The sequence below is a fragment of the Cicer arietinum genome, chromosome 8 (assembly GCF_000331145.2).
Source record: "Cicer arietinum cultivar CDC Frontier isolate Library 1 chromosome 8, Cicar.CDCFrontier_v2.0, whole genome shotgun sequence".
NCBI classification, from domain to species: Eukaryota; Viridiplantae; Streptophyta; class Magnoliopsida; order Fabales; family Fabaceae; genus Cicer; species Cicer arietinum.
In genome coordinates, this window is record NC_021167.2 from 7,177,037 (window position 1) to 7,196,583 (window position 19,547).

General features: G+C 33.9%; 4 protein-coding genes across 4 annotated transcripts in view; 2 read left to right on the plus strand and 2 right to left on the minus strand.

Annotated features, from left to right (window-relative positions):
* LOC101489696 (uncharacterized) overlaps window positions 1–2,175 on the plus strand; it is a 2,280-nt gene extending 105 nt beyond the window's left edge. Inside the window, exons 1-3 of the mRNA XM_004512269.2 lie at window positions 1–120; window positions 609–906; window positions 1,651–2,175. The exon at window positions 1–120 is cut by the window's left edge and continues 105 nt beyond it. Coding sequence (XP_004512326.1) covers window positions 624–906; window positions 1,651–1,898 — 531 coding nt within the window. The 5' untranslated portion in view covers window positions 1–120; window positions 609–623 and the 3' untranslated portion in view covers window positions 1,899–2,175. The remainder of the gene's footprint in view (window positions 121–608; window positions 907–1,650) is intronic.
* A 1,572-nt stretch (window positions 2,176–3,747) lies between these two features.
* On the plus strand, window positions 3,748–9,341 carry LOC101490016 (ABC transporter E family member 2). Its single transcript, XM_004512270.4, has 12 exons — window positions 3,748–3,955; window positions 4,096–4,181; window positions 4,286–4,383; window positions 4,470–4,587; window positions 4,676–4,765; window positions 5,546–5,850; window positions 5,970–6,165; window positions 6,989–7,174; window positions 7,253–7,525; window positions 8,325–8,570; window positions 8,684–8,818; window positions 8,906–9,341. Exons 1-11 carry the CDS (start codon window positions 3,853–3,855, stop codon window positions 8,801–8,803), a joined length of 1,821 nt encoding a protein of 606 aa, XP_004512327.1. The 5' UTR covers window positions 3,748–3,852; the 3' UTR covers window positions 8,804–8,818; window positions 8,906–9,341.
* A 1,131-nt stretch (window positions 9,342–10,472) lies between these two features.
* LOC101490356 (pentatricopeptide repeat-containing protein At4g19220, mitochondrial) lies at window positions 10,473–13,944 on the minus strand. The gene has a single exon (XM_004512271.4). The coding sequence runs from the start codon at window positions 13,767–13,769 to the stop codon at window positions 10,935–10,937; it is 2,835 nt and encodes a 944-aa protein (XP_004512328.1). The 5' UTR covers window positions 13,770–13,944; the 3' UTR covers window positions 10,473–10,934.
* Window positions 13,945–14,076: 132 nt separating this feature from the next.
* LOC101497257 (arabinosyltransferase XEG113) lies at window positions 14,077–19,545 on the minus strand (the record flags this gene model as incomplete). The annotated part of the gene is made up of 13 exons (XM_012719131.3): window positions 14,077–14,778; window positions 14,894–14,980; window positions 15,094–15,213; window positions 15,313–15,411; window positions 15,718–15,831; window positions 16,156–16,209; window positions 16,314–16,408; window positions 16,550–16,685; window positions 17,147–17,403; window positions 17,648–17,753; window positions 18,140–18,345; window positions 18,468–18,764; window positions 19,530–19,545. Coding segments are annotated over 13 exons (1,755 nt in total), but the record flags the coding sequence as incomplete, so codon positions are not given.
* Between the last annotated feature and the right edge of the window lie 2 nt (window positions 19,546–19,547).

Here is a 19,547-nt window from a genome sequence, read left to right on the forward strand (position 1 = left end):
TCCCTATATATAACTAAATCCATTTTCTTATTTTCTCTCCTTCTTTCTCTTCTTTCTTTTTTTCAATTTCTCAACTTCATCATCTCGCTTTCTCTTTAATAATCCATTTTTAATTAATTCGTAAGTTCTTCCTCTTCCCTCTTTTTCATCTATTCTGTTTTCATATTGATTAACTATACCAATTATTAATTTATTTCATTTTTTCGAAGGAAACAATTAATCGATAGTTTACATTTTATGATTATAATATTTCATTTATATGAATTCTTACTCTGTTCATGCTTATTGATCAATTTCACTTTCTCATAGTTCATGTGTTTATTTAATAATATTTCTTATATATGCTTATATCAGGGTTTAATATTTTAATCATATGTTAACGATTATTTAGTCCGTAATGGAAACAAATAGTTTCGTTTTTGCATGCAAAATATAACCTAGTAGTTTGGTAGCATCTTGAACAAGAGGAATGACTATGGTTTGGATAGGAAAATGAAAATGCCTAATTTGTGTTTCTTTGTTTCCCTCTTTCAATATGTGATTTTGTATTTTTGTGTATTACTCTATTAAAAATTGAACAATTTCTGATTTTGGTTCTGGTTTCTTAGGTTTTGACCTGAAAAATGGGAGGTGGTAAAGACAATCATGATGAATCTGACAAAGGAATTTTCTCACATTTAGCACATGGGATGACTCATGGTGCTCATGGTTACCCACCTGGGGCTTACCCTCCACCACCAGGTGCATACCCTCCACCTGGACATGGCTACCCTCCACAAGGGGGTTATCCTCCAGCTGGTTATCCCCCTGCTGGTTATCCTCCTGCTGGCTACTCTCATGGTGGCTATCCTCCGGCAGGTTATCCACCTGCTGGTTATCATGGTCCATCTGCTCCTCATGCTCCAGGTATGATTCCCTTCGTTCTTTATTTTTCAATATTAGTTATTTAATTATCTGATTGTTACAAAGACTTGATATTATTGTTATGAAATTTGTGAAGTTACTTCCGGCTCTTGAGTTGGCTCAAATTTGTTGAGTTATTGGTGTTTTTCAAACCATGTATGATTAATATTGCAATTTGCAAATGTGGGATTGTTTAGCTAAAAAATCAATGGCAAAATAACTAATTCTAAGGTCACTAGTTAAAGAACAATTTTCTTTTAAAATGTATAGCAGTTAATTTCACTAATGCATTAAATATTGTATTTCAATACAAAGTTTGTATATATTTTTTTATTTCTTAGGATAAACCTAAAAACAATTCATAAGGGAGACTTCCTTTGACTGTTTTAAATGGTAGCTTGATTTGTGAATGTATCATCACTGTGTTTTTGGTCCTCAGCCATTAACATTCTCAGTGTTGTTTTTATGTATATTAATTTTGGCTGCTGTCTACTATATTTGAAACTTTCGTTGACTATATTAATTTTGTGAGTGCATTCACAACCAAAACTTTATTTGACTGTTGTAACTGGTAGTTTGATTTCTGAGTGTATTGTCACCACATTTTCAATTTATATATGAAACTTGTTATGTTGTTTATTCAAACCTATTCAACCGATGCTTTGCCTATTTGATAGTTTTTCTTATCTGCTGTCTATAACCAAAGTAATATGCTTGAAGGCAACTAACTTCTCTGCATTGCATCAGGGCCTTTTGGGCACGGGCATGCCGGTATGGGTGGAATGGGTGGATTGCTTGCTGGTGGTGCTGCGGCAGCAGCTGCTGCATACGGTGCTCACCATATTTCTCATGGTCACCATGGACATGGAGGATATGGTCACATGCCCCATGGGAAATTCAAGCATGGCAAGTTCAAGCATGGAAAATTCGGCAAGCATGGGAAATTTAAGCACGGAAAGTTTGGCAAGCATGGTATGTTCAGGAAGTGGAAGTGATCTTATATATATATGTACATACAACTGTGATTCGGAATGCTGCTGTTGCTGATTGCTTTTATAAATAAACTTTGTAAGATGCCAATCCATACTTGGTCGAACTCGTGTTTTGTTTTTTGTTGCTCTGCGTAAGACGAAGATAAATGATTCCGTTTATGTTACCATAGATTAAATGGAAACATCCAAAGATGCATCGGATACTCTATGCAAAATTGGTGTTCCTGTAGCCTGTAGCTAAAAGCATTAATTAAGTTCATGCCTGTTTTGTTTTGCTGTACATTGCCATTTTCATTTTAAACTCAGTTGTGTTGTCGCATTAGATGGACATTGGATCAATCACTGTCTTTTTGTCAGTGTAGCACATCTATGAAGTCAAAATAGACCTCTTGTTCATGTAGTATATTGAGCTGGTGGAATACTATTTGTTTTAAGACAAAGTATATGCCCTTATATTGTTTTCTTGGACAAAATACGCCTTTCTATTATTGATTTATCAAATCAATTGACTTTTTTGGTGTTTAGAAGAATGGTTTTCGATTGGACATGTCAAAAAGGTTTTTCTTGTGCTTCTTGTTTTTCACAAAGATTCTACGCACAATAGCTACACTATGACCATTAAAATGAAATTAACAATGGACTATTTGAAAGGAATTGCGAATGTTTAGGTGGTATATAAGGTAACAGGTGATATTTAATTTAACAATGGCCTAATATTACTTTGATTTCCTTCGGTTAACTTCAAAATAAATAAGTTTTCGGTATTCCCTTATATAACGGAAGGGATTCAAAATTTATTGTCCGACTTTTCTCAAACTTTGACTTATTGGATGGAACGCGTGGGAAAAAAAGTATGTATAGCTCAAGGAATTGCCAAAAAAGTATTAAATTGACTAAAAGCATTAAAGCATATCTAATGGTGAATCCGAGGGAAGTTCTTAGTTTGCTTTTCTAATGAATACATTAGTTCACGAATATATTTCATGAAATTGATCTCTCTCTCTCTCACTCCAATAATAATAATAAATATATAATCTTATCATCATATGGAGATGAATTAAATAATAATTTCATATGATGTGAATGATTTTAAAATGACAAAATACCCTCATAATAAAATTACATATGATTTTGTAAATTTATCTTTTCATATTGTTAGTATTGCTAATATATTTTTCTTCAAAATTTATGAGATTCTTAATAATTTTTTACATTAGAAATAATGATTGAATCAACTATTTTTTTTTTTAATCCTAGCTTCAACTAATAGAAAAATTGAAGATCGTCTAGAAAAACTTTAGATTTTTCAACATGAATTCAGATGTAGATATTAAAAGAAACACAAATCTAAAAGTGCACTTCTAATCAAATGATACTATCTAGAATTACAATATGATACTATGTAGAATTACAATGAAAACATATGTAAATTTTTTAAAACTTAAATAAAAAAATTGCCCCTTTAACTTACTAGCCAGATATATATACATATATATTTAGAGAGTTTCTTTTAATCTTATATTTTTAGAAAACCACAACTCTGTCTGAAATATATATATCTAGATGGAAATAAAACCATATTCTTATTTAAAAATACACATCTATAAAACAAAAAAAGTTGTGTTTTTTCTTATCTTCCAAAAATATATGTAGGGGGTGGGAAAAGAACTCCCTATATCAACCCACCAAATATGACAGACAACAAGAAGCCCAACACAGAATAGAGAATAGTTCACTGTAAATCACATTGGGTTTGACCCAAATAATTCGTATTGGATTCGAATCCGATACTGAACCCGACCCGCAAACCCGATTCCAGTTGCAAGATGAGGCAAGTAACCCTAGCTTAGCTTTTCTATATTCCTTTCCGCTTGAACGTTCCAACCACACGCCTCTCACATTCTCTCTCTCTCTCTGAACCGATTTCCATCTCCGTAATCAGAGAGTTTGAGGCAACATGTCAGATCGATTGACGCGTATCGCCATCGTCAGCAACGACAGATGCAAACCAAAAAAGTGCCGTCAAGAGTGTAAGAAGAGTTGCCCTGTCGTCAGAACTGGTAACATCCATTTTTCATCTCAATTTTCTCAAACTTAAGCTCAATCGTAGATTTGATTATATTATTTTTTGGAATTTTATGATTTTGTTTATTTGTGTCTATGAATTTTGATGATCGAGTGATTATGTGTGTAATTATAGGAAGATTGTGTATTGAGGTTACTTCTGCATCGAAGATTGCTTACATATCTGAGGAATTATGCATTGGATGCGGTATTTGTGTTAAGGTATTGAAGATGCTGTTTTGGTGTGTTGTTGTTGTTATATTTGCTTCTAGTTGATGAGTGTGGGGTTTATGTGATGATGATGAGATTGTTATCCATTGGTGTAGAAATGTCCTTTTGAAGCTATTCAGATTATCAACTTGCCAAAGGATTTGGACAAAGACACTACTCATAGATATGGTCCTAATACTTTTAAGCTACACAGGTGTGATGTTTAGCTGAGTTTTATTGAAAAGTTGGTTGAGATGTGTTTTTTGTTTGGTTTTTTTATGAATAGAATTGTGATTGTAGGTTGCCGGTTCCGAGGCCGGGGCAAGTGCTTGGTTTGGTTGGGACAAATGGAATTGGGAAGTCCACTGCCCTTAAAGTTTTGGCTGGAAAATTGAAGCCAAACTTGGGTCGTTTCACTGTAAGAACAAAATTTTGCCTTTCTTTAATTTGGATTGAGATGTTTGAGGTTTTATTGCTTTCATTTTAACTTTGCCTTTTCTTTGCAGAACCCCCCTGATTGGCAGGAAATTTTGACCTATTTTCGAGGATCTGAATTGCAGAATTACTTTACTCGCATTCTAGAGGATGATTTGAAGGTGATGTCTATGTACTTAATTATTCCATATCATTATGTATATATGCAGAGATCTCTTAATGATTTAGACTTTGTGGCGGTGTAAAACAATTAATACGTGTTTCTCTAACTTGTGATACAAACACTGTCATTCTTTTTATTCTTTTAACTGGACTATTATCAATTGTCATGTGATTTTAGAGTCTATGAACCTTGTCTGGTAGAATTTCTTTAATTGAGAAGGAACAAGCTAATTCTTTGTGTATGACATTGACATTAACTTACATATGTGGGATGTGTTGTGATCTGTGAGCGTTTTTGACAATGCTATGCAGAAGTAGCTACTAGTAGGTGACTGGTAGTAGACTACAACGTAGGTAATATTGTAAGAGCTGGGAAAAAGCCAAGGCCTGCTATGATATTTCAAGTTTATTATTAGCCATAATGCCATATTATTAATGTACTACAATAATACAGATTGGAAAGCCATTCATAATATAAGATCTGTTTGTAAGCATTGTAATCCATAGTTTGTTATATATGATTTCATGTTTCAGCAGTGATTCTAAACTGGAAAGTAAATCAATCACTACAGAACTCTTTATCCTTCATTTTTTAAAAATCATTTTTATTTTTACTTGATTGCCTAGCATTACTTGCTTACATTTTTCTGAATGTTCATTAATTTAAATTTAAAATGAACTGTTTTTAAAGTTCATACTGATAAGATAGTGTGTCACTTATAAAAAGTTTTTCCTTCTAGCTTCTAATTGTGTTTATGTCAATAAAACTTATAATACAGGCTATCATCAAGCCTCAGTATGTTGACCACATTCCAAAAGCTGTGCAAGGGAATGTGGGGCAGGTGCTAGACCAAAAAAATGAAAGAGATATGAAGGAAGAGCTTTGTGCTGATCTTGAGCTTAATCAAGTTATAGATCGTAATGTTGGTGATCTTTCAGGGGGTGAGCTCCAAAGGTTTGCCATTGCGGTTGTTGCCATCCAAAATGCTGAGATATACATGTTCGATGAACCCTCTAGTTATCTTGATGTGAAACAGAGGCTGAAAGCTGCCCAGGTTGTTCGGTCATTGCTCAGGCCTAATAGGTTTGTTTCCTTTCCTCTCAGTAGTTTCTGCTTTAAATATTGTCTAGATCACTATCTGCACTCTCCTTGATTTTTGGATAAGATAAATCTTTATGTTATTTGCAATTCTCTCTTTTCAGCTACGTAATTGTTGTTGAGCACGATCTTAGTGTCTTGGACTACTTATCAGACTTTATTTGCTGTTTGTATGGAAAACCTGGTGCATATGGAGTCGTAACACTTCCTTTCTCAGTTAGAGAAGGAATTAATATCTTCTTGTCCGGCTTTGTTCCAACAGAAAATCTTAGGTTTCGGGAGGACTCTCTTACCTTTAAGGTATGTATTCTATCTCCTACCTCCCATTTACGGAATATTGAGCCAATTTGGGTGATGAAAATGAAGAGTTCAACACTGAGATTGATTCAGTGGTGTATGTTTAAACATGCCAAAAATAGAATTGAGGAAAGAAGTCCTAAAATATCTGGTTGCTGAATATATTGAGCACTATTTTCCTATTCAAATAAACCCATGACAATTATTTCGTTTTCTGTGGCTTTTATATGTTATATTGAATTATATTGTAAGTCCATATATTTTGTGAGATTTTTTATTTGTCTTTATAAATCTAAATTTTTCTGTAACTTTCAATTTTTCTAAATTAGACCCTAATGCCTTACCATTACAATTTTTTATTTAAAAATTATATAAACTTATCTAAAAGTTTCAATGCTTTACATGAACTAATTGAATGATATTATTTTAAAATAGAACATTAAATTTTTTCTAAGTTTTCAAATAGGTCATAAATATTTTTTGGTTTTAACTGAAGCTCATTAACAACTTGAGCCCAATTACTTGGTTCAAATAGCTCATAATTTTACAAAATGGTAATGAATCATGAATAATAAGGACCTACAGGGTAATAATAAGGAATTAAGTATAAATAAGCCATTTATTTAAAATTTAAGGAAAAAACCTACAGGGTATGTTTTATTTGACCTTTATGTTTTTTTATGTTCATATGCTCAGTACCTCAATGAAAATATTCTAAAAAATGAGAGACTGGTGCATAATTTTCAGTTCTGTAAATTTAAGTTCTCTATTTTAAATGAAACAAATAAAGTGTATCAAATTAACCTTGTTCTACTGTTGTGTCTAGGTTGCAGAGACTCCACAGGAAAGTGCTGAGGAAGCTCAAACATATGCTCGATACAAATACCCAACCATGACCAAAACTCAAGGCAATTTCAGGCTTCATGTCGTTGAAGGAGAATTTACGGATTCTCAGATTATTGTGATGCTGGGTGAGAATGGAACAGGAAAGACAACATTCATTCGAATGCTGGTATTCTTTTAGTCTTATATATTTCTTTAACAAATGTATAACTCTTCAAATATCTATTCACCTTCTCCTTTTATTCAGGCTGGTTTATTGAAACCTGACACTGTAGAAGGTGGAGCTGATGTGGATATGCCCGAGTTCAATGTTTCATATAAACCTCAGAAGATTAGTCCGAAGTTCCAATCAACTGTTAGACACCTGCTACATCAAAAAATTCGTGATGCTTATACTCATCCCCAGTTTATATCAGATGTGATGAAACCACTACTTATAGAACAGTTGATGGACCAAGAAGTTGTGAATCTTTCTGGTGGAGAGTTGCAAAGAGTCGCCTTATGCCTTTGTCTCGGAAAGGTATTTTAAGTTTCATCCTTGAGAACTGCTTGAGATGGCTAGTGCACCTTAATTTTAGCGCTTGCCCTGTTTTTTCTTTCCTGTTTACATTCCTGAATATGCTATCGTTTCCTATATAAGTATAGATGCTAGTGGAATTTGGCTCTTTCCGAGTGAGTGATTTGCTTTAGAGTGATGATGACATGATTAAGTGATTATATCTTATGAAATCGTGATTGGTGATGTTAGCTGGATTTCTTTAGAGAAGCCAAATCTGTATTGGTGATGTTAGCTGGATTTCTTTAGAGAAGCCAAATCTGTATTGGTGATTTTAGCTGGATTTTTTTCCATATGAAATCATGCTAGTGGAATTTGGCTCTTTCCGAGTGAGTGATTTACTTTAGAGTGATGATGACATGATTAAGTGATTATATCTTATGAAATCACGATTGGTGATGTTAGCTGGATTTCTTTCAAGAAGCCAAATCTGTATTGGTGATGTTAGCTGAATTTTTTTCCATATAACGAAAATGTGTTAAATGCTAATTTTTTCGTTTTTGGAAACTTAGAATTGCTGCGATCGTTCTATTTCTATCTCTTAAACTAAATATTAATTGAATTCCTTATTCATAACTGTTCTACTATATCAGCCTGCAAACTGACATATTTGTGCTGACGTTGTGGCATGGTTTTTGGAACTATATCAATTGCCTTTGTTGTGTGTTTATTTTTACTACTTGAGATGTAAACTCCTATTCATTTCAAACTAAATAGCTTTTATAGTTTTCTAATCATTTGCTATCCTTCCGCCACACAACAGCCTGCAGACATCTATCTGATAGATGAACCAAGTGCATATCTTGATTCAGAACAGCGTATTATTGCTGCAAAAGTCATCAAGAGGTTTATTCTTCATGCAAAGAAAACAGCCTTTATAGTTGAGCATGATTTCATTATGGCAACTTATCTTGCCGACAGAGTTATTGTTTATGAGGGTAAACCTTCAATTGATTGTATTGCAAATTCTCCACAATCATTGCTGACTGGGATGAACCTTTTCTTATCAGTAAGTATCATTATTTTTCAATGGTTGCATTACTTTTGGTTTTAAATTTTTGTATCATACATGTTAAAGTTTAAACATTAAGTTGTATATATCTAATGTAATCACTGTTGCAGCATCTTGATATTACATTTAGAAGAGACCCAACTAATTTTCGCCCAAGGATCAACAAACTTGATTCAACCAAGGACAGAGAGCAAAAGAATGCTGGGTCTTATTATTACCTCGACGACTGAGTTTATACTCGACAGGTTTGTTTGTTTTTGCGTTGGCTATTGCTTTTGGAACACCTACCTTTCATGGCAACTGAAAACTGACTACGTTTTCTATTGTTGCAGCCTGCTCTTTTGCCAATGCAACAGTGCGCCAATTTGTGCTTTTCGTCAAATCCCAGCTTTAATTCATTTGATGCCTTGATATATAAGATACTCCTTTTTGTGTTGTAGGCATCTTTCTCAATGGATAAAAGAGTCTGCATGCAGGCCATATGTTGGTTGGTGCATTTGTATATGTTTCCATAATATTTAGTGCAGTTGCTCATGACCAGTTTTGGTATGACTTTGGTGGGTGAATCTGATTATACTTGAGTTTGTATCGGTCATGGTTTCACATTTGATGTTCCTTGAGAGATTCATGATGCCACAGATTAAGTTTATCACCATTGCGGCTCGCATAATTATCAGTTGAATATGTAACGAAGTATCCCATGTTACTTAATTTTGATAGATGGTTTCTTTTTGGAATATATCTCTTCTGAGAGGGTTGATGTTTTAATGGTTATCATGCATTTTAGGATCAAATTGCATTTGGCTCTTTAATGCGGACTATTAGAAGAATTATTATTTTCAGTCTCCTTAAGTTAGTCAAAGAATTTATTTTGGTGAAACCATGTCATTGGTGTGATTTATCCCGTTATTTTGATATGGTCACAAGACCAAATGAATAGTGCTTCATATGCACACAATAAGACATTTTTCAAACATCAACACAGTAAAATTCATTTATTATTATTAAAAATTTCCATTTGAACTTGTGATCAAGATTTAATTGAATTATTATGTAGTTGTAATTAAAATATCCTTCCAATAGTGATTTTCCTACCAACCACTTTTTTGTCCTAAACAAAAATGAATGCGATATCTTGAATTAGTGATATGTGTTTAGTTTATCTCAAATCAACAGTGTTGGTGTTTTGACAGCAACATAGATTGTTAATGTAATTTAAACATATAGATAACAAATTTAATTAATATACAGTCACTGCATATATTGTTAATCGATTATAGATGTTATGTTTATCATAACTACTTCTAAAGCTATATATATATATATTTGATTTGTTGTTAATGTAATTCTTTTCATGTCTATAATGTATATTAATTATTTATTAACTATTAATTGAACATAATCTCAATTTGAATGTCACTAAGGATGATTTTTAGGTGTTCAAATATACAAAATAATCAAATTATTAGTTATTCAAATTATGTTTAAATATACATGATTTTGAGATTTTAAATTTACCGATCATGTGTTTGAATAATATTTACCATATAAATTGTTGTTGAATTTGATTGTCAAGCTGTGTGTAAAAGTAACACCAATTGTTAATTTTTAAGCATATATATTACTTTGAGAATCCAATTTTTTTATTTATATTTGGGAAAGAATTTTGTTAGCTTATCATGATTTTTCTTTCTGGATTCTGGTCAACCATGATGATATCCTATTTAAAAATTTATTTTTACAGCGACCTTCCAAATATGATTTTGTCTGAAGTAAAAAAAGCTTGAATTACTGAATTGAAAGAAAAAAAAATACTTTTTACTTATATTTGGAGTAGTATGATTGTACCAACAATAAATTAGACTTCAGATACAAGGATGCATATGGACTGAAAAACTTAATAATTGTTCATCATATCTAATTAATAAACACACAAAAAATCTGCGCTATCATTATAGCTATTTTCCTCCATGCTATAAAAAAGTTTCTTTGACCCAAAAAATGAGTTTCATTGCAAAACTGTTTTGCTGCAATAGGTAAAGACTATTACCTCAATCTCTAATTATAGGGTTTTAATGAGAATTTTCTTGGTCCCCTTTTATTATAGGATTATTACAAATGAATTTTCAACTCCATTAATTATTTCTTTATCAAGTCATTCATAATTATTTTACATCTTTTGCAATCAATAAGTACACAATAAACACTTTGAATATCAAACAATATCAAATGCTGACAAATTTAATATTACTATCAATTTTTTTAATTCTCGAGATTTAGGAGTCAAATAGTTCTTATATACAAGATGAAGGTGGTACTATCCTTTGCAAGATGCATGTGCCAATGTATTAACCTTGAAATTTATCCCAAACCAACATCAATAAGACTATAACCTGCACATTTTCTCAATCCTTGGTCACATATAGATTGTCTCAACTCAGTGGCATCTTTCCAGCTCCCTGCAGCAACATACATATTTGACAATGATATATAATATCCAACATTTTCAGGTTCCATTTCAAAGAGTCGTTCAGCAACTTTTTTTCCCAACTTAACTTCTCCATGATAGTTGCATACACTCAAAAGCATTCCCCATACACCTGAACATTGCAACCCTTTTGTAAACTCATAAGCTTCATCAAGTTTACCTGATCGTCCTAACATGTTGACCACGTAAACTTGATGATCAGCCTCAGGTTGTATGCCATATTTCTCAAACATACATTCATAGTACATAAGTCCTTGTTTCACAAGTCCTGAATGGCTGCATGCAGATAAAAGACTAACAAATGTGCTTTTGGTTACTTTTGTTCCAGATTTGCACATCTCATTGAATAGTTTGATTGCTTTTTCACCATTTCCATGATTTCCATATGCAGCAATAATTGAATTCCAAGCCGATTCCGATTTCTGCGAATGTCTGAATACTTGAGCAGCATTGTCTAGTCTTCCACAGTTGCTGTAGAAGTCTACAAGAGCGGCCGATATGAAAGAGTTTTCTTGATATCCTGACCTGAACATATAGGCATGAACTTGTTTTCCTTGTCTTAGAACGCCGATTTGTGTGCAAGCGGAGAGAATGCTAACAACGGTGAACTCGTTCGGTTTAAACTGAAGACAATGGAATAGTTCCAATGCTTCTCTACTTTCTTTGTTATGAGATAAAGCTGAGATCATGCAATTCCATGTGCATAGGTTGGAATTAGAATGGAATTTGAACACTTTTCTAGCACTGTCGATGTCCCTGCATCTGCCATACATGGTAATTAACGAGTTCTGAACCCGAGTATCTGATCCGAAAGGAGATTTAAGTGCAATGCTGTGGAGAGTTTTTCCTTGATTTAGTAGTTCCATGTTTGCACATGCTGATAAAACATTTACAAGGGTTATGGAGTCATGGTTGAAAAGAGGTCCTTGTCTCATTAACCTGAGGAAAGTCTCTAAAGCCTCTTGAAAATGGTCACTTCTTACACAACCTGCAATTATAGTGTTCCATGAAGCAATATCTGCTATATCAGAATTCTCTTGCAAAATCGAGAAACCAGCAGTGAGGTCTCCACAGTTGATATACGTGTGCATGAGAGAATTTATTAAGAGAATGTGGTGCAAAAAACCGGCTTTTAATTGCCAGCAGTGAACTGATTTACCAAAGTATAGACTATTAGGACAGTTGCATGAAGAAAGCACAGAGAAAACGGTTGATGAGGTGCAATTCCGACCCGAACAAATAAGTTCTTTGAACAAATTTTGAGCCTTTTCAGAATACTTGTTTAGAGAATAACCAGATATCATTGCATTCCATGAGACCAAGTCTCTCTCTGTAGTAGAATTGAACAAGAGCTCGGCTTTCGCGACAAGGTTGCACTTCGAATACATGTCTATAAGTCCGTTCAGCAAAGGACGATGATCGGATAACATTTGTCTTCTAATTGCAAATCCATGGACAGTTCTTCCTTCTCTGGATAGCATTAATTCTGCACAAAGTGGAAGTATGGTAGTTAATGTTACTATATCAGGCTGGAAAGGTCCTGTAGTTTGCATTTCAACCAGAAGATCAAATACTTCATGAATATTTTCATTTGAAGCATATCCTTCCATCATTGCATTCCATGAAACAATATCTTTGTATGCTATTTCTCCGAAGATAGTCTCGGCAACCTCGACGGCTTCACATTGCGAGTACAACGAAATGAGAGAGTTTGCGACCGAAACACGAGAGCTATCCATGTATCCTAGCTTGATTCCTTGACCATGAACACACTGTCCAAATGCCAATTCTCTCAAACTTGAACACACTGAAATAACACAAGAAAGTCCAACATGGTCTGCTGTTTCTCCCGAAAAACTCATCCTTTGGAAGTAACGCAACGATTTCTCCAGATCACCATTGTAAAGACTTCCTCTCATTATCGAGTTCCATGAAACAACATCTTTATATTCCATCTCTTCAAAGAGACACTCAGAAGAGTTTAGGTCACCAAACTTAGCATACATGTCAATAAAAGCATTACATAAACTAATATCCACAAGCATCATATATTTTATACTCACACAATGAATTGACTTTCCTTGATCAAAGTTTTTCATGTGTAGCAAAGTTGATACCATAAGCAATAGAGTGGTGGAATCAAACCTAGTTTGAGCCTTGACCATTTTCTTAAAGAACTCTATTGCTGTCTTATAGCAGTTGTTTTGAAGAGATGCTGAAATAATAGCATTCCAAACAATCACATCTTTGTTGTGAATGTCTTCAAAGAAAACCCTAGAAGAGGTAAAGTTTCCAGCTTTGGAATAAAGAGTGAGTAGAGATGTTGAAGTTGGGAGGTGAGCCAGAACACCTATTTTCAATGCAGCACAATGGACAATAGTGGCTGTCAAAATGTTAGGTTTTTTCAGGGACAATTTAATGCAATCAGCAAGAAACTCAAAATGAACCTCTCTTACATCCCATTGTGGCATTTTATCAAACAGATGAGTGGCGATGCAAAAATGACGACAACAAAATGCAGCATCACATGGAAGAAGAGGAACCTTTTGTCTCGGAACAATGCTGAAGCTCTTATTTTGATAGTTTTGTGAAGAAAATAAATGGCATGAAGATGACCCTTTTGGTCGAAATGGAAGCAAGATTAAATCTTGAAACGTCCATCTTGTTATGTGCTTTAGCTGCAATTGAGAAATAACCATTGTTCTCATTTTCACTTTATTTTTTGTTGTAGCTATAAAAGTTCATGTCTTACACTCGAGAATGTAAATGTATGAATACTCTAATGCTGTTTTCTTGTTCTTGTCATAACAAGACAATAGTTCAATTAACAGTGGTTCTTAATATCCGATATGTAAGAATTGTGCAATGGTAAGATCGGAATGATCATAAAATTTAATTTGGAGCATCCTATACAACAAAAACATGATAATTGAGCTTGGTATTTAGTCAAATATTTTTTAATTAGGAGAATTTTTATATAAATTCCAACAGCAAAAATAAAATATGCAAAAGAAGAAAACTCAAAATCACTTCCCTTTTTAAATAAATAGTTATACATTTGGATGTCTCTTCTTATTTTTTTGGGTAAATAGATATCCTCGCGCACAACTGTGGAAACTAATCTCTCAAGGTAACTCAAATCCATTTAAGGGAATGATCTCTCTTGACATATGTTTTTTCATACACACCGGTCAGGAACAATTGATCAAATGGTTTTATGGGACATGTCTCTTGTTATTTTAATTACAAACAATTCAATATCAACCAAGACATCAACATCCAAAAACTGCAACCCCATCTGAGATACTGTTGGCTTTCATTTCTCTTGTTTGCAATGTTGAAAGCTTTGATACACAAATCATTCTCTTACAATCACATTGTCTTATCTCTCTGATAAGTAACTAACATCCTCAACATTGACAAAGATTCTTTTACTTCTGCCGCAAGTATACGATCTTGATCTTCACAACGAGTGCAAAAATGAACCGCCTTTAAATATCTTTCGTTTAGAGTTTTGATGATGAACACAATAATTCTCTGAAGTTGACCTCACCAAGGTGGATGATCATCTTCAGAAGTTTGAGGCGGGATTGGCTTCCATCCAGGTTTCTCATCCCAGTATATATCATAATATATGTGACCGGGAGTGTGATCCATCACGCAGCACCATATACCCGTGTAATGTTTAACTCGTTTTCGGAATCTATCTTCCCTTTCCTGATTAAATTAAATAAATACACGGCATCAGGACATCGAAAATGGATATGTATTTCTTCAAATTTTTATGCAAATCCAAAAAAAACTTTGAACGGAACGATGAAAATGGACTTGCCTTGTTTGTGAAACCTGTAAATGCATCTTGCATTGAAGAGAACTGGATGACTTTTACATCCTTGAACGATGTGAATACTTTCATGAACTGAAAATTTAAGTAGAAACAACCACATGTTAAAATATTTAAACAGAACACTATGAATAGTGCACTCACAATTTGTAGTTTACAATAATTAAATGGATCAAAATTTTGAATACCGATTCTTCATTGCTATGCTTTGGAAATTTAAGTACTCCCCCAACAGTGACATTATTTGATACATTACAATATTGAGTTCCTTCTTTACAGAGATGAACATCGAGCCGCGACATTTTCACCTGAATTCAAGAACCGAGGCATAACTCTAGCCGAGTAAGATATTAATAAAACGAAGTATTCATTGTTTTAAATTTTGATGGGATTTGATATTGAATCACCTCTGAGGGAAGAGAGGGATTATCAAGTATAGAGTACTCTCTAATATTTATTCTAGGGCCAAACTCATCCTCTGGAAGTTCTTTCAACATGACATTCACCTGCAATATAGTACATTTTCATAGTGGCATAAGGCAATGTGTAAACAATGGGTGCAAAGAGGAAATTTTGAAATCTCAACAATCTTGATTTTTTTGAGGGAGGTAGTAACATTGTTTGAGAGACATATGTAGATTGATGCTTATTGTAGTGTAAAATTCAAGTGTCTGATAACATTTGCTGGAAGCTACTTAATTTCACTTGTTTTTTGTGGGTTCCTTAGATAATTATTAAGCAATCCAATGAGCCAAAACATAAATGAATAATGACAAAAACAATAAGGAACCACATAATCAAACTAGAAATACCTCAAATACATGATCCAGAGGGCAAAGAAAAGGTTGTCTAGTCATAGACCCCTCCAAAACACCAGGATGAGGAAACCATAGCCTGTCAATCCTGCACCATAGTGGAGGCATGACCTAAAGATATACATAAAAAAATATGTTTGAGATAAATATAATTTATGAATTGAAAATGCACTAGAAAAAAGAAAACTTGAATTTTAATCAACTAGGAACCATAATAAGGCCACTTATTTATAATATACGAATTGAAAATGCACTAGAAGTTCACTGCATTTTTCGTGCAATTGCTAATGGCTGATAGCTTAACACGGCTCATAAGAGATTAATTGTACCTTGTACTAATTATGAGTCATGACTCTTAATAGTGTTAATGATGAGACATTACCAACCCAACATATAAAATTATAAGAATTTATGAACCCAGAAAATTGTACTCACCAGCGTTCTGTTTAGAAGGGAAGCAATTGCAAGTGCCGTCCTAATCTGTTTCATCTGCAAAAATTCATTTTCATCATAAATTATGAGATGCAATGTTATGTCATAATTTCCATTCCAAATGCAGAAGTGAAAAGGATCAAGTCAATATACATGCATACTTGGTAATTAATAAGGGTAAAATGTGATCCAATGGTATGCTTCCCACTTAGCAACAAGCTTTTTGGAATAGATGGCTTAAATGACAAGAAACCCCCTGAAAAAGTGTCTCTAAAAGTTAGGCCACGGTATTTTCATGAAAAGGAGTCGATGAAACTAGTGTTTTCACACGTGTCAAAAAGTAAAATAGAGTGAATGATATGCTCACTGAAATTGAGGGAGACAAAAATAATATTACCAGGAGGATTATAGTATTCAGGTGGGTCATGGAAAAGCATGGCTTCTCGTAGTCGGTGGCGCTTTCCTTCTGTGCCTGCATATTGAAATGTGGTGTGCACTGCATAGGGCTCCAACCTGAGTTGCTGATACATACCCTACATTCATAATATGAAAGGATATTCTTAGGAACAACTTGCACGCATTTTGTTTCTCAACAACATAGGGTCCAAGCATCATACTACTCGATATGGGATTTGGATAACTCGTAATACCCAAGTACTTATTATCAGTTATCACAGCCCACCCTTGAGAGCCGATGTCTCGGCGACTACACTCTAGAACGCTTTACTCGGTCTTTCCAATAACCCCCCTTTGCAGGTAGCCCTTTCCAAGCCACCGACAACCATGCTCTCATACCAATTGAAAGTATCCAAGCACTTAGGATTAGGATTAGGAAACCCTCCCTTAAAACCTAGCTATTAAAGGGGGAAGAACTAAGCTACTTAAATACTCCACCGAACATTCCATACTACTAGTTGTGGAAAGCAATCAAAAGGAAGAGAATATGTAAAGTCAGATAAAAGAGTTCAAAATTGTTAACTAGGTCCGTCCCAACCTGGACAAAATATGTATGGCCACTGCAGAAGATACTTGAAGGCAAAATTCCCAGCTTTAGATTTCCATCATAAGCATAAACAAGTCCACTGTCCTCATCAACAGATGGTCCTAACTCTCTGTGGACAATCTCGTTAAATCCGTTCTGATCCCATATTTTATCATCAGCCAGAAGTAGTTCCTTCCATTCCTTTGCCAATTTCATCGCAGACTCTGTAGGTCGCCAATGGAAAATTCCTATGTTGTAGGCCGCACCAACTATTCAATATGACAAACACAATGATCAATATATTATACAGTCTCTTAAAGCTCAAACAAGTGCACTAAAATCAGGGATTAAGAGAAGCAATAAATGAATAAGAGCACTGATTAGTAATTTGGAAGGAAAAAAGTTCAGGGAGAAAAAACCTTCAAATTGTAGTGTGTAACTTGTTGAATAAGCAAAAACTAATATTGGTAGCAAAAATCATAACAGTAAAATTTGCTCATATATAATATTGACCTTCTTGCCAAACTTCCAGACTATCATCAACAACTGTTGGTATAACTTGATCACTGGATGTTAAAACATCTGCTCCGGGATAACGAGCAAGATATGGAAGTGGATTCTGCTCCATAATCACATAATTGAATATTAAAGAATAAAATATATCTTAAAAGAACAAACACATCTTAGGCTTAAAGACACATTAATATATAAAGAGACTTAATTGCATTTTTGGTCCCTTTAGTTTGGGAATAGACCAAATTTGAAACAAAATAAAAGAGAAGAAGCAAGATAAGATTAATGATGAACAAGTTTGGAAAAAAAACTACGCAAAACTCTTGATAGCTTTATTGCATACATGTTAGATGAAAGGAAAAATGAAACTCATAGTCAATCTACATTTTGCTTCTCTTTTTGACTTTCGATCATTCATTCAAAACTAAACAAACATAGGGATAACCAATTACCATTATAATCAAACATATATTAAGGAATGGAGAAAAGCACCTTCAACCAAACCATGTCAGTATCACACATCAACAATTCGTAACCAAAAGGCAGTATGGAGTTTATCAAAATAACTTTTTCTCTCCCCATCTTGTGAAATGTCGGAGAACCCCAGCCAACATCTACGGTGCTCATATGGCTGTCCATGTCAAAAACCGGTACTCCTTTCTGATAAAGTGCCTCCAATAATTTGGTGTCCATTGCACCTAAAAGGTAGAATTCAAACACATATCTAAGTCTAATGAACTGTACAAAATACCATATATGCATTTCTAGCAAGGGCCATTAAGAAACACAATGATAGAAGGGCTAAAACAGCAATGCTCACCAACAAGATAATTGGAAAGTCCCAGATCATTCAATTGTTTAACCCATGTCAGAATAAAGTCCATGAATGCATAGTTACCAAAGGTCACTATTATAATGTTATCTTTCACCCTTTGCTGAACCAGTTCTTTGGTCAGTCTGAAATCCTTTAAAGGTGGCATCTTTTTATTGCGAGGTGAAACATCGAAAACAGGTTTTTTCAACACAATTTGTGGCTCAGGTAAAGCAGAGGGCACAACTTGTACAGGTTCTGACTGAGAACCGTTAAGCTTTTGATCTGAAAGCCGAGAATCCTCATCTGAAAAACATGCTCAGCCAATGTTTGAATTCACATATACAATGAGATGCAGAAGGAGGGGAAGAAAAAAAAAACCAAAAACAAAGACCAATGAGATGCAATTGAAAAGGGTCATACACAAGGAGTGGCAACAACAACCAAAGACTAGTTGAAAGATGCCACTACACTACTAAAGCAAGTTCAATGAAATGATTTACAGTTAGTAAAGAAAAACTCCATTACTATAGTTTTGGTGTATAAATAGTAATATCAGCACACTAGTGTTGTCAATCGCGAATAGCAGAAAACAAGAGTTTGTTCAAATTCCATTAGTAACATGTTATAGTGCCTCTATAACCGCTATTTGACAATATTTTGTACTAAATAGCGTATTGCCGAACAATAACAATTTGTTAAAATTTCCACTATGCTATAGCGCCACTATTTAACAACATTGTACACACATTTTTAGCAATGAAGACATAATTAGACCTTTATACACACCAAAACAACATTAATAAAACTCTATTTCTCAAAAGAAACAAATATGATCTCTACTCATTAACAATACATTATACACACATTAACCAATGGCAAAATGATTTCAAATTTCAACAACAACATAACCAACTAAAACTAACAACAATACATGTCAAATTAAAAAAATGGTATTTCATATTTATGACAAAACCAACAATTAAAAACGAAAGTAACGATTTTGATGAAACCCAATTAACATGAATGCATGCAAGATAAAATAAAAAGAGGTAAAGGTTAAAAGGGTACTTGAAAGAGGAGGGAAAG

What these genes read in the sequence shown, in the direction of transcription:
- LOC101490016 (XM_004512270.4), top strand. Translation starts at nt 3,853, where the DNA reads ATGTCAGATCGATTGACGCGTATCGCCATCGTCAGCAACGACAGATGC. An exon ending in TTCTAGAGGATGATTTGAAG is followed by an intron (nt 4,766 to 5,545) that starts GTGATGTCTATG and finishes CTTATAATACAG; the next exon opens with GCTATCATCAAGCCTCAGTA. An exon ending in AGGACTCTCTTACCTTTAAG is followed by an intron (nt 6,166 to 6,988) that starts GTATGTATTCTA and finishes TGTTGTGTCTAG; the next exon opens with GTTGCAGAGACTCCACAGGA.
- LOC101490356 (XM_004512271.4), bottom strand. Translation starts at nt 13,769, where the DNA reads ATGAGAACAATGGTTATTTCTCAATTGCAGCTAAAGCACATAACAAGA.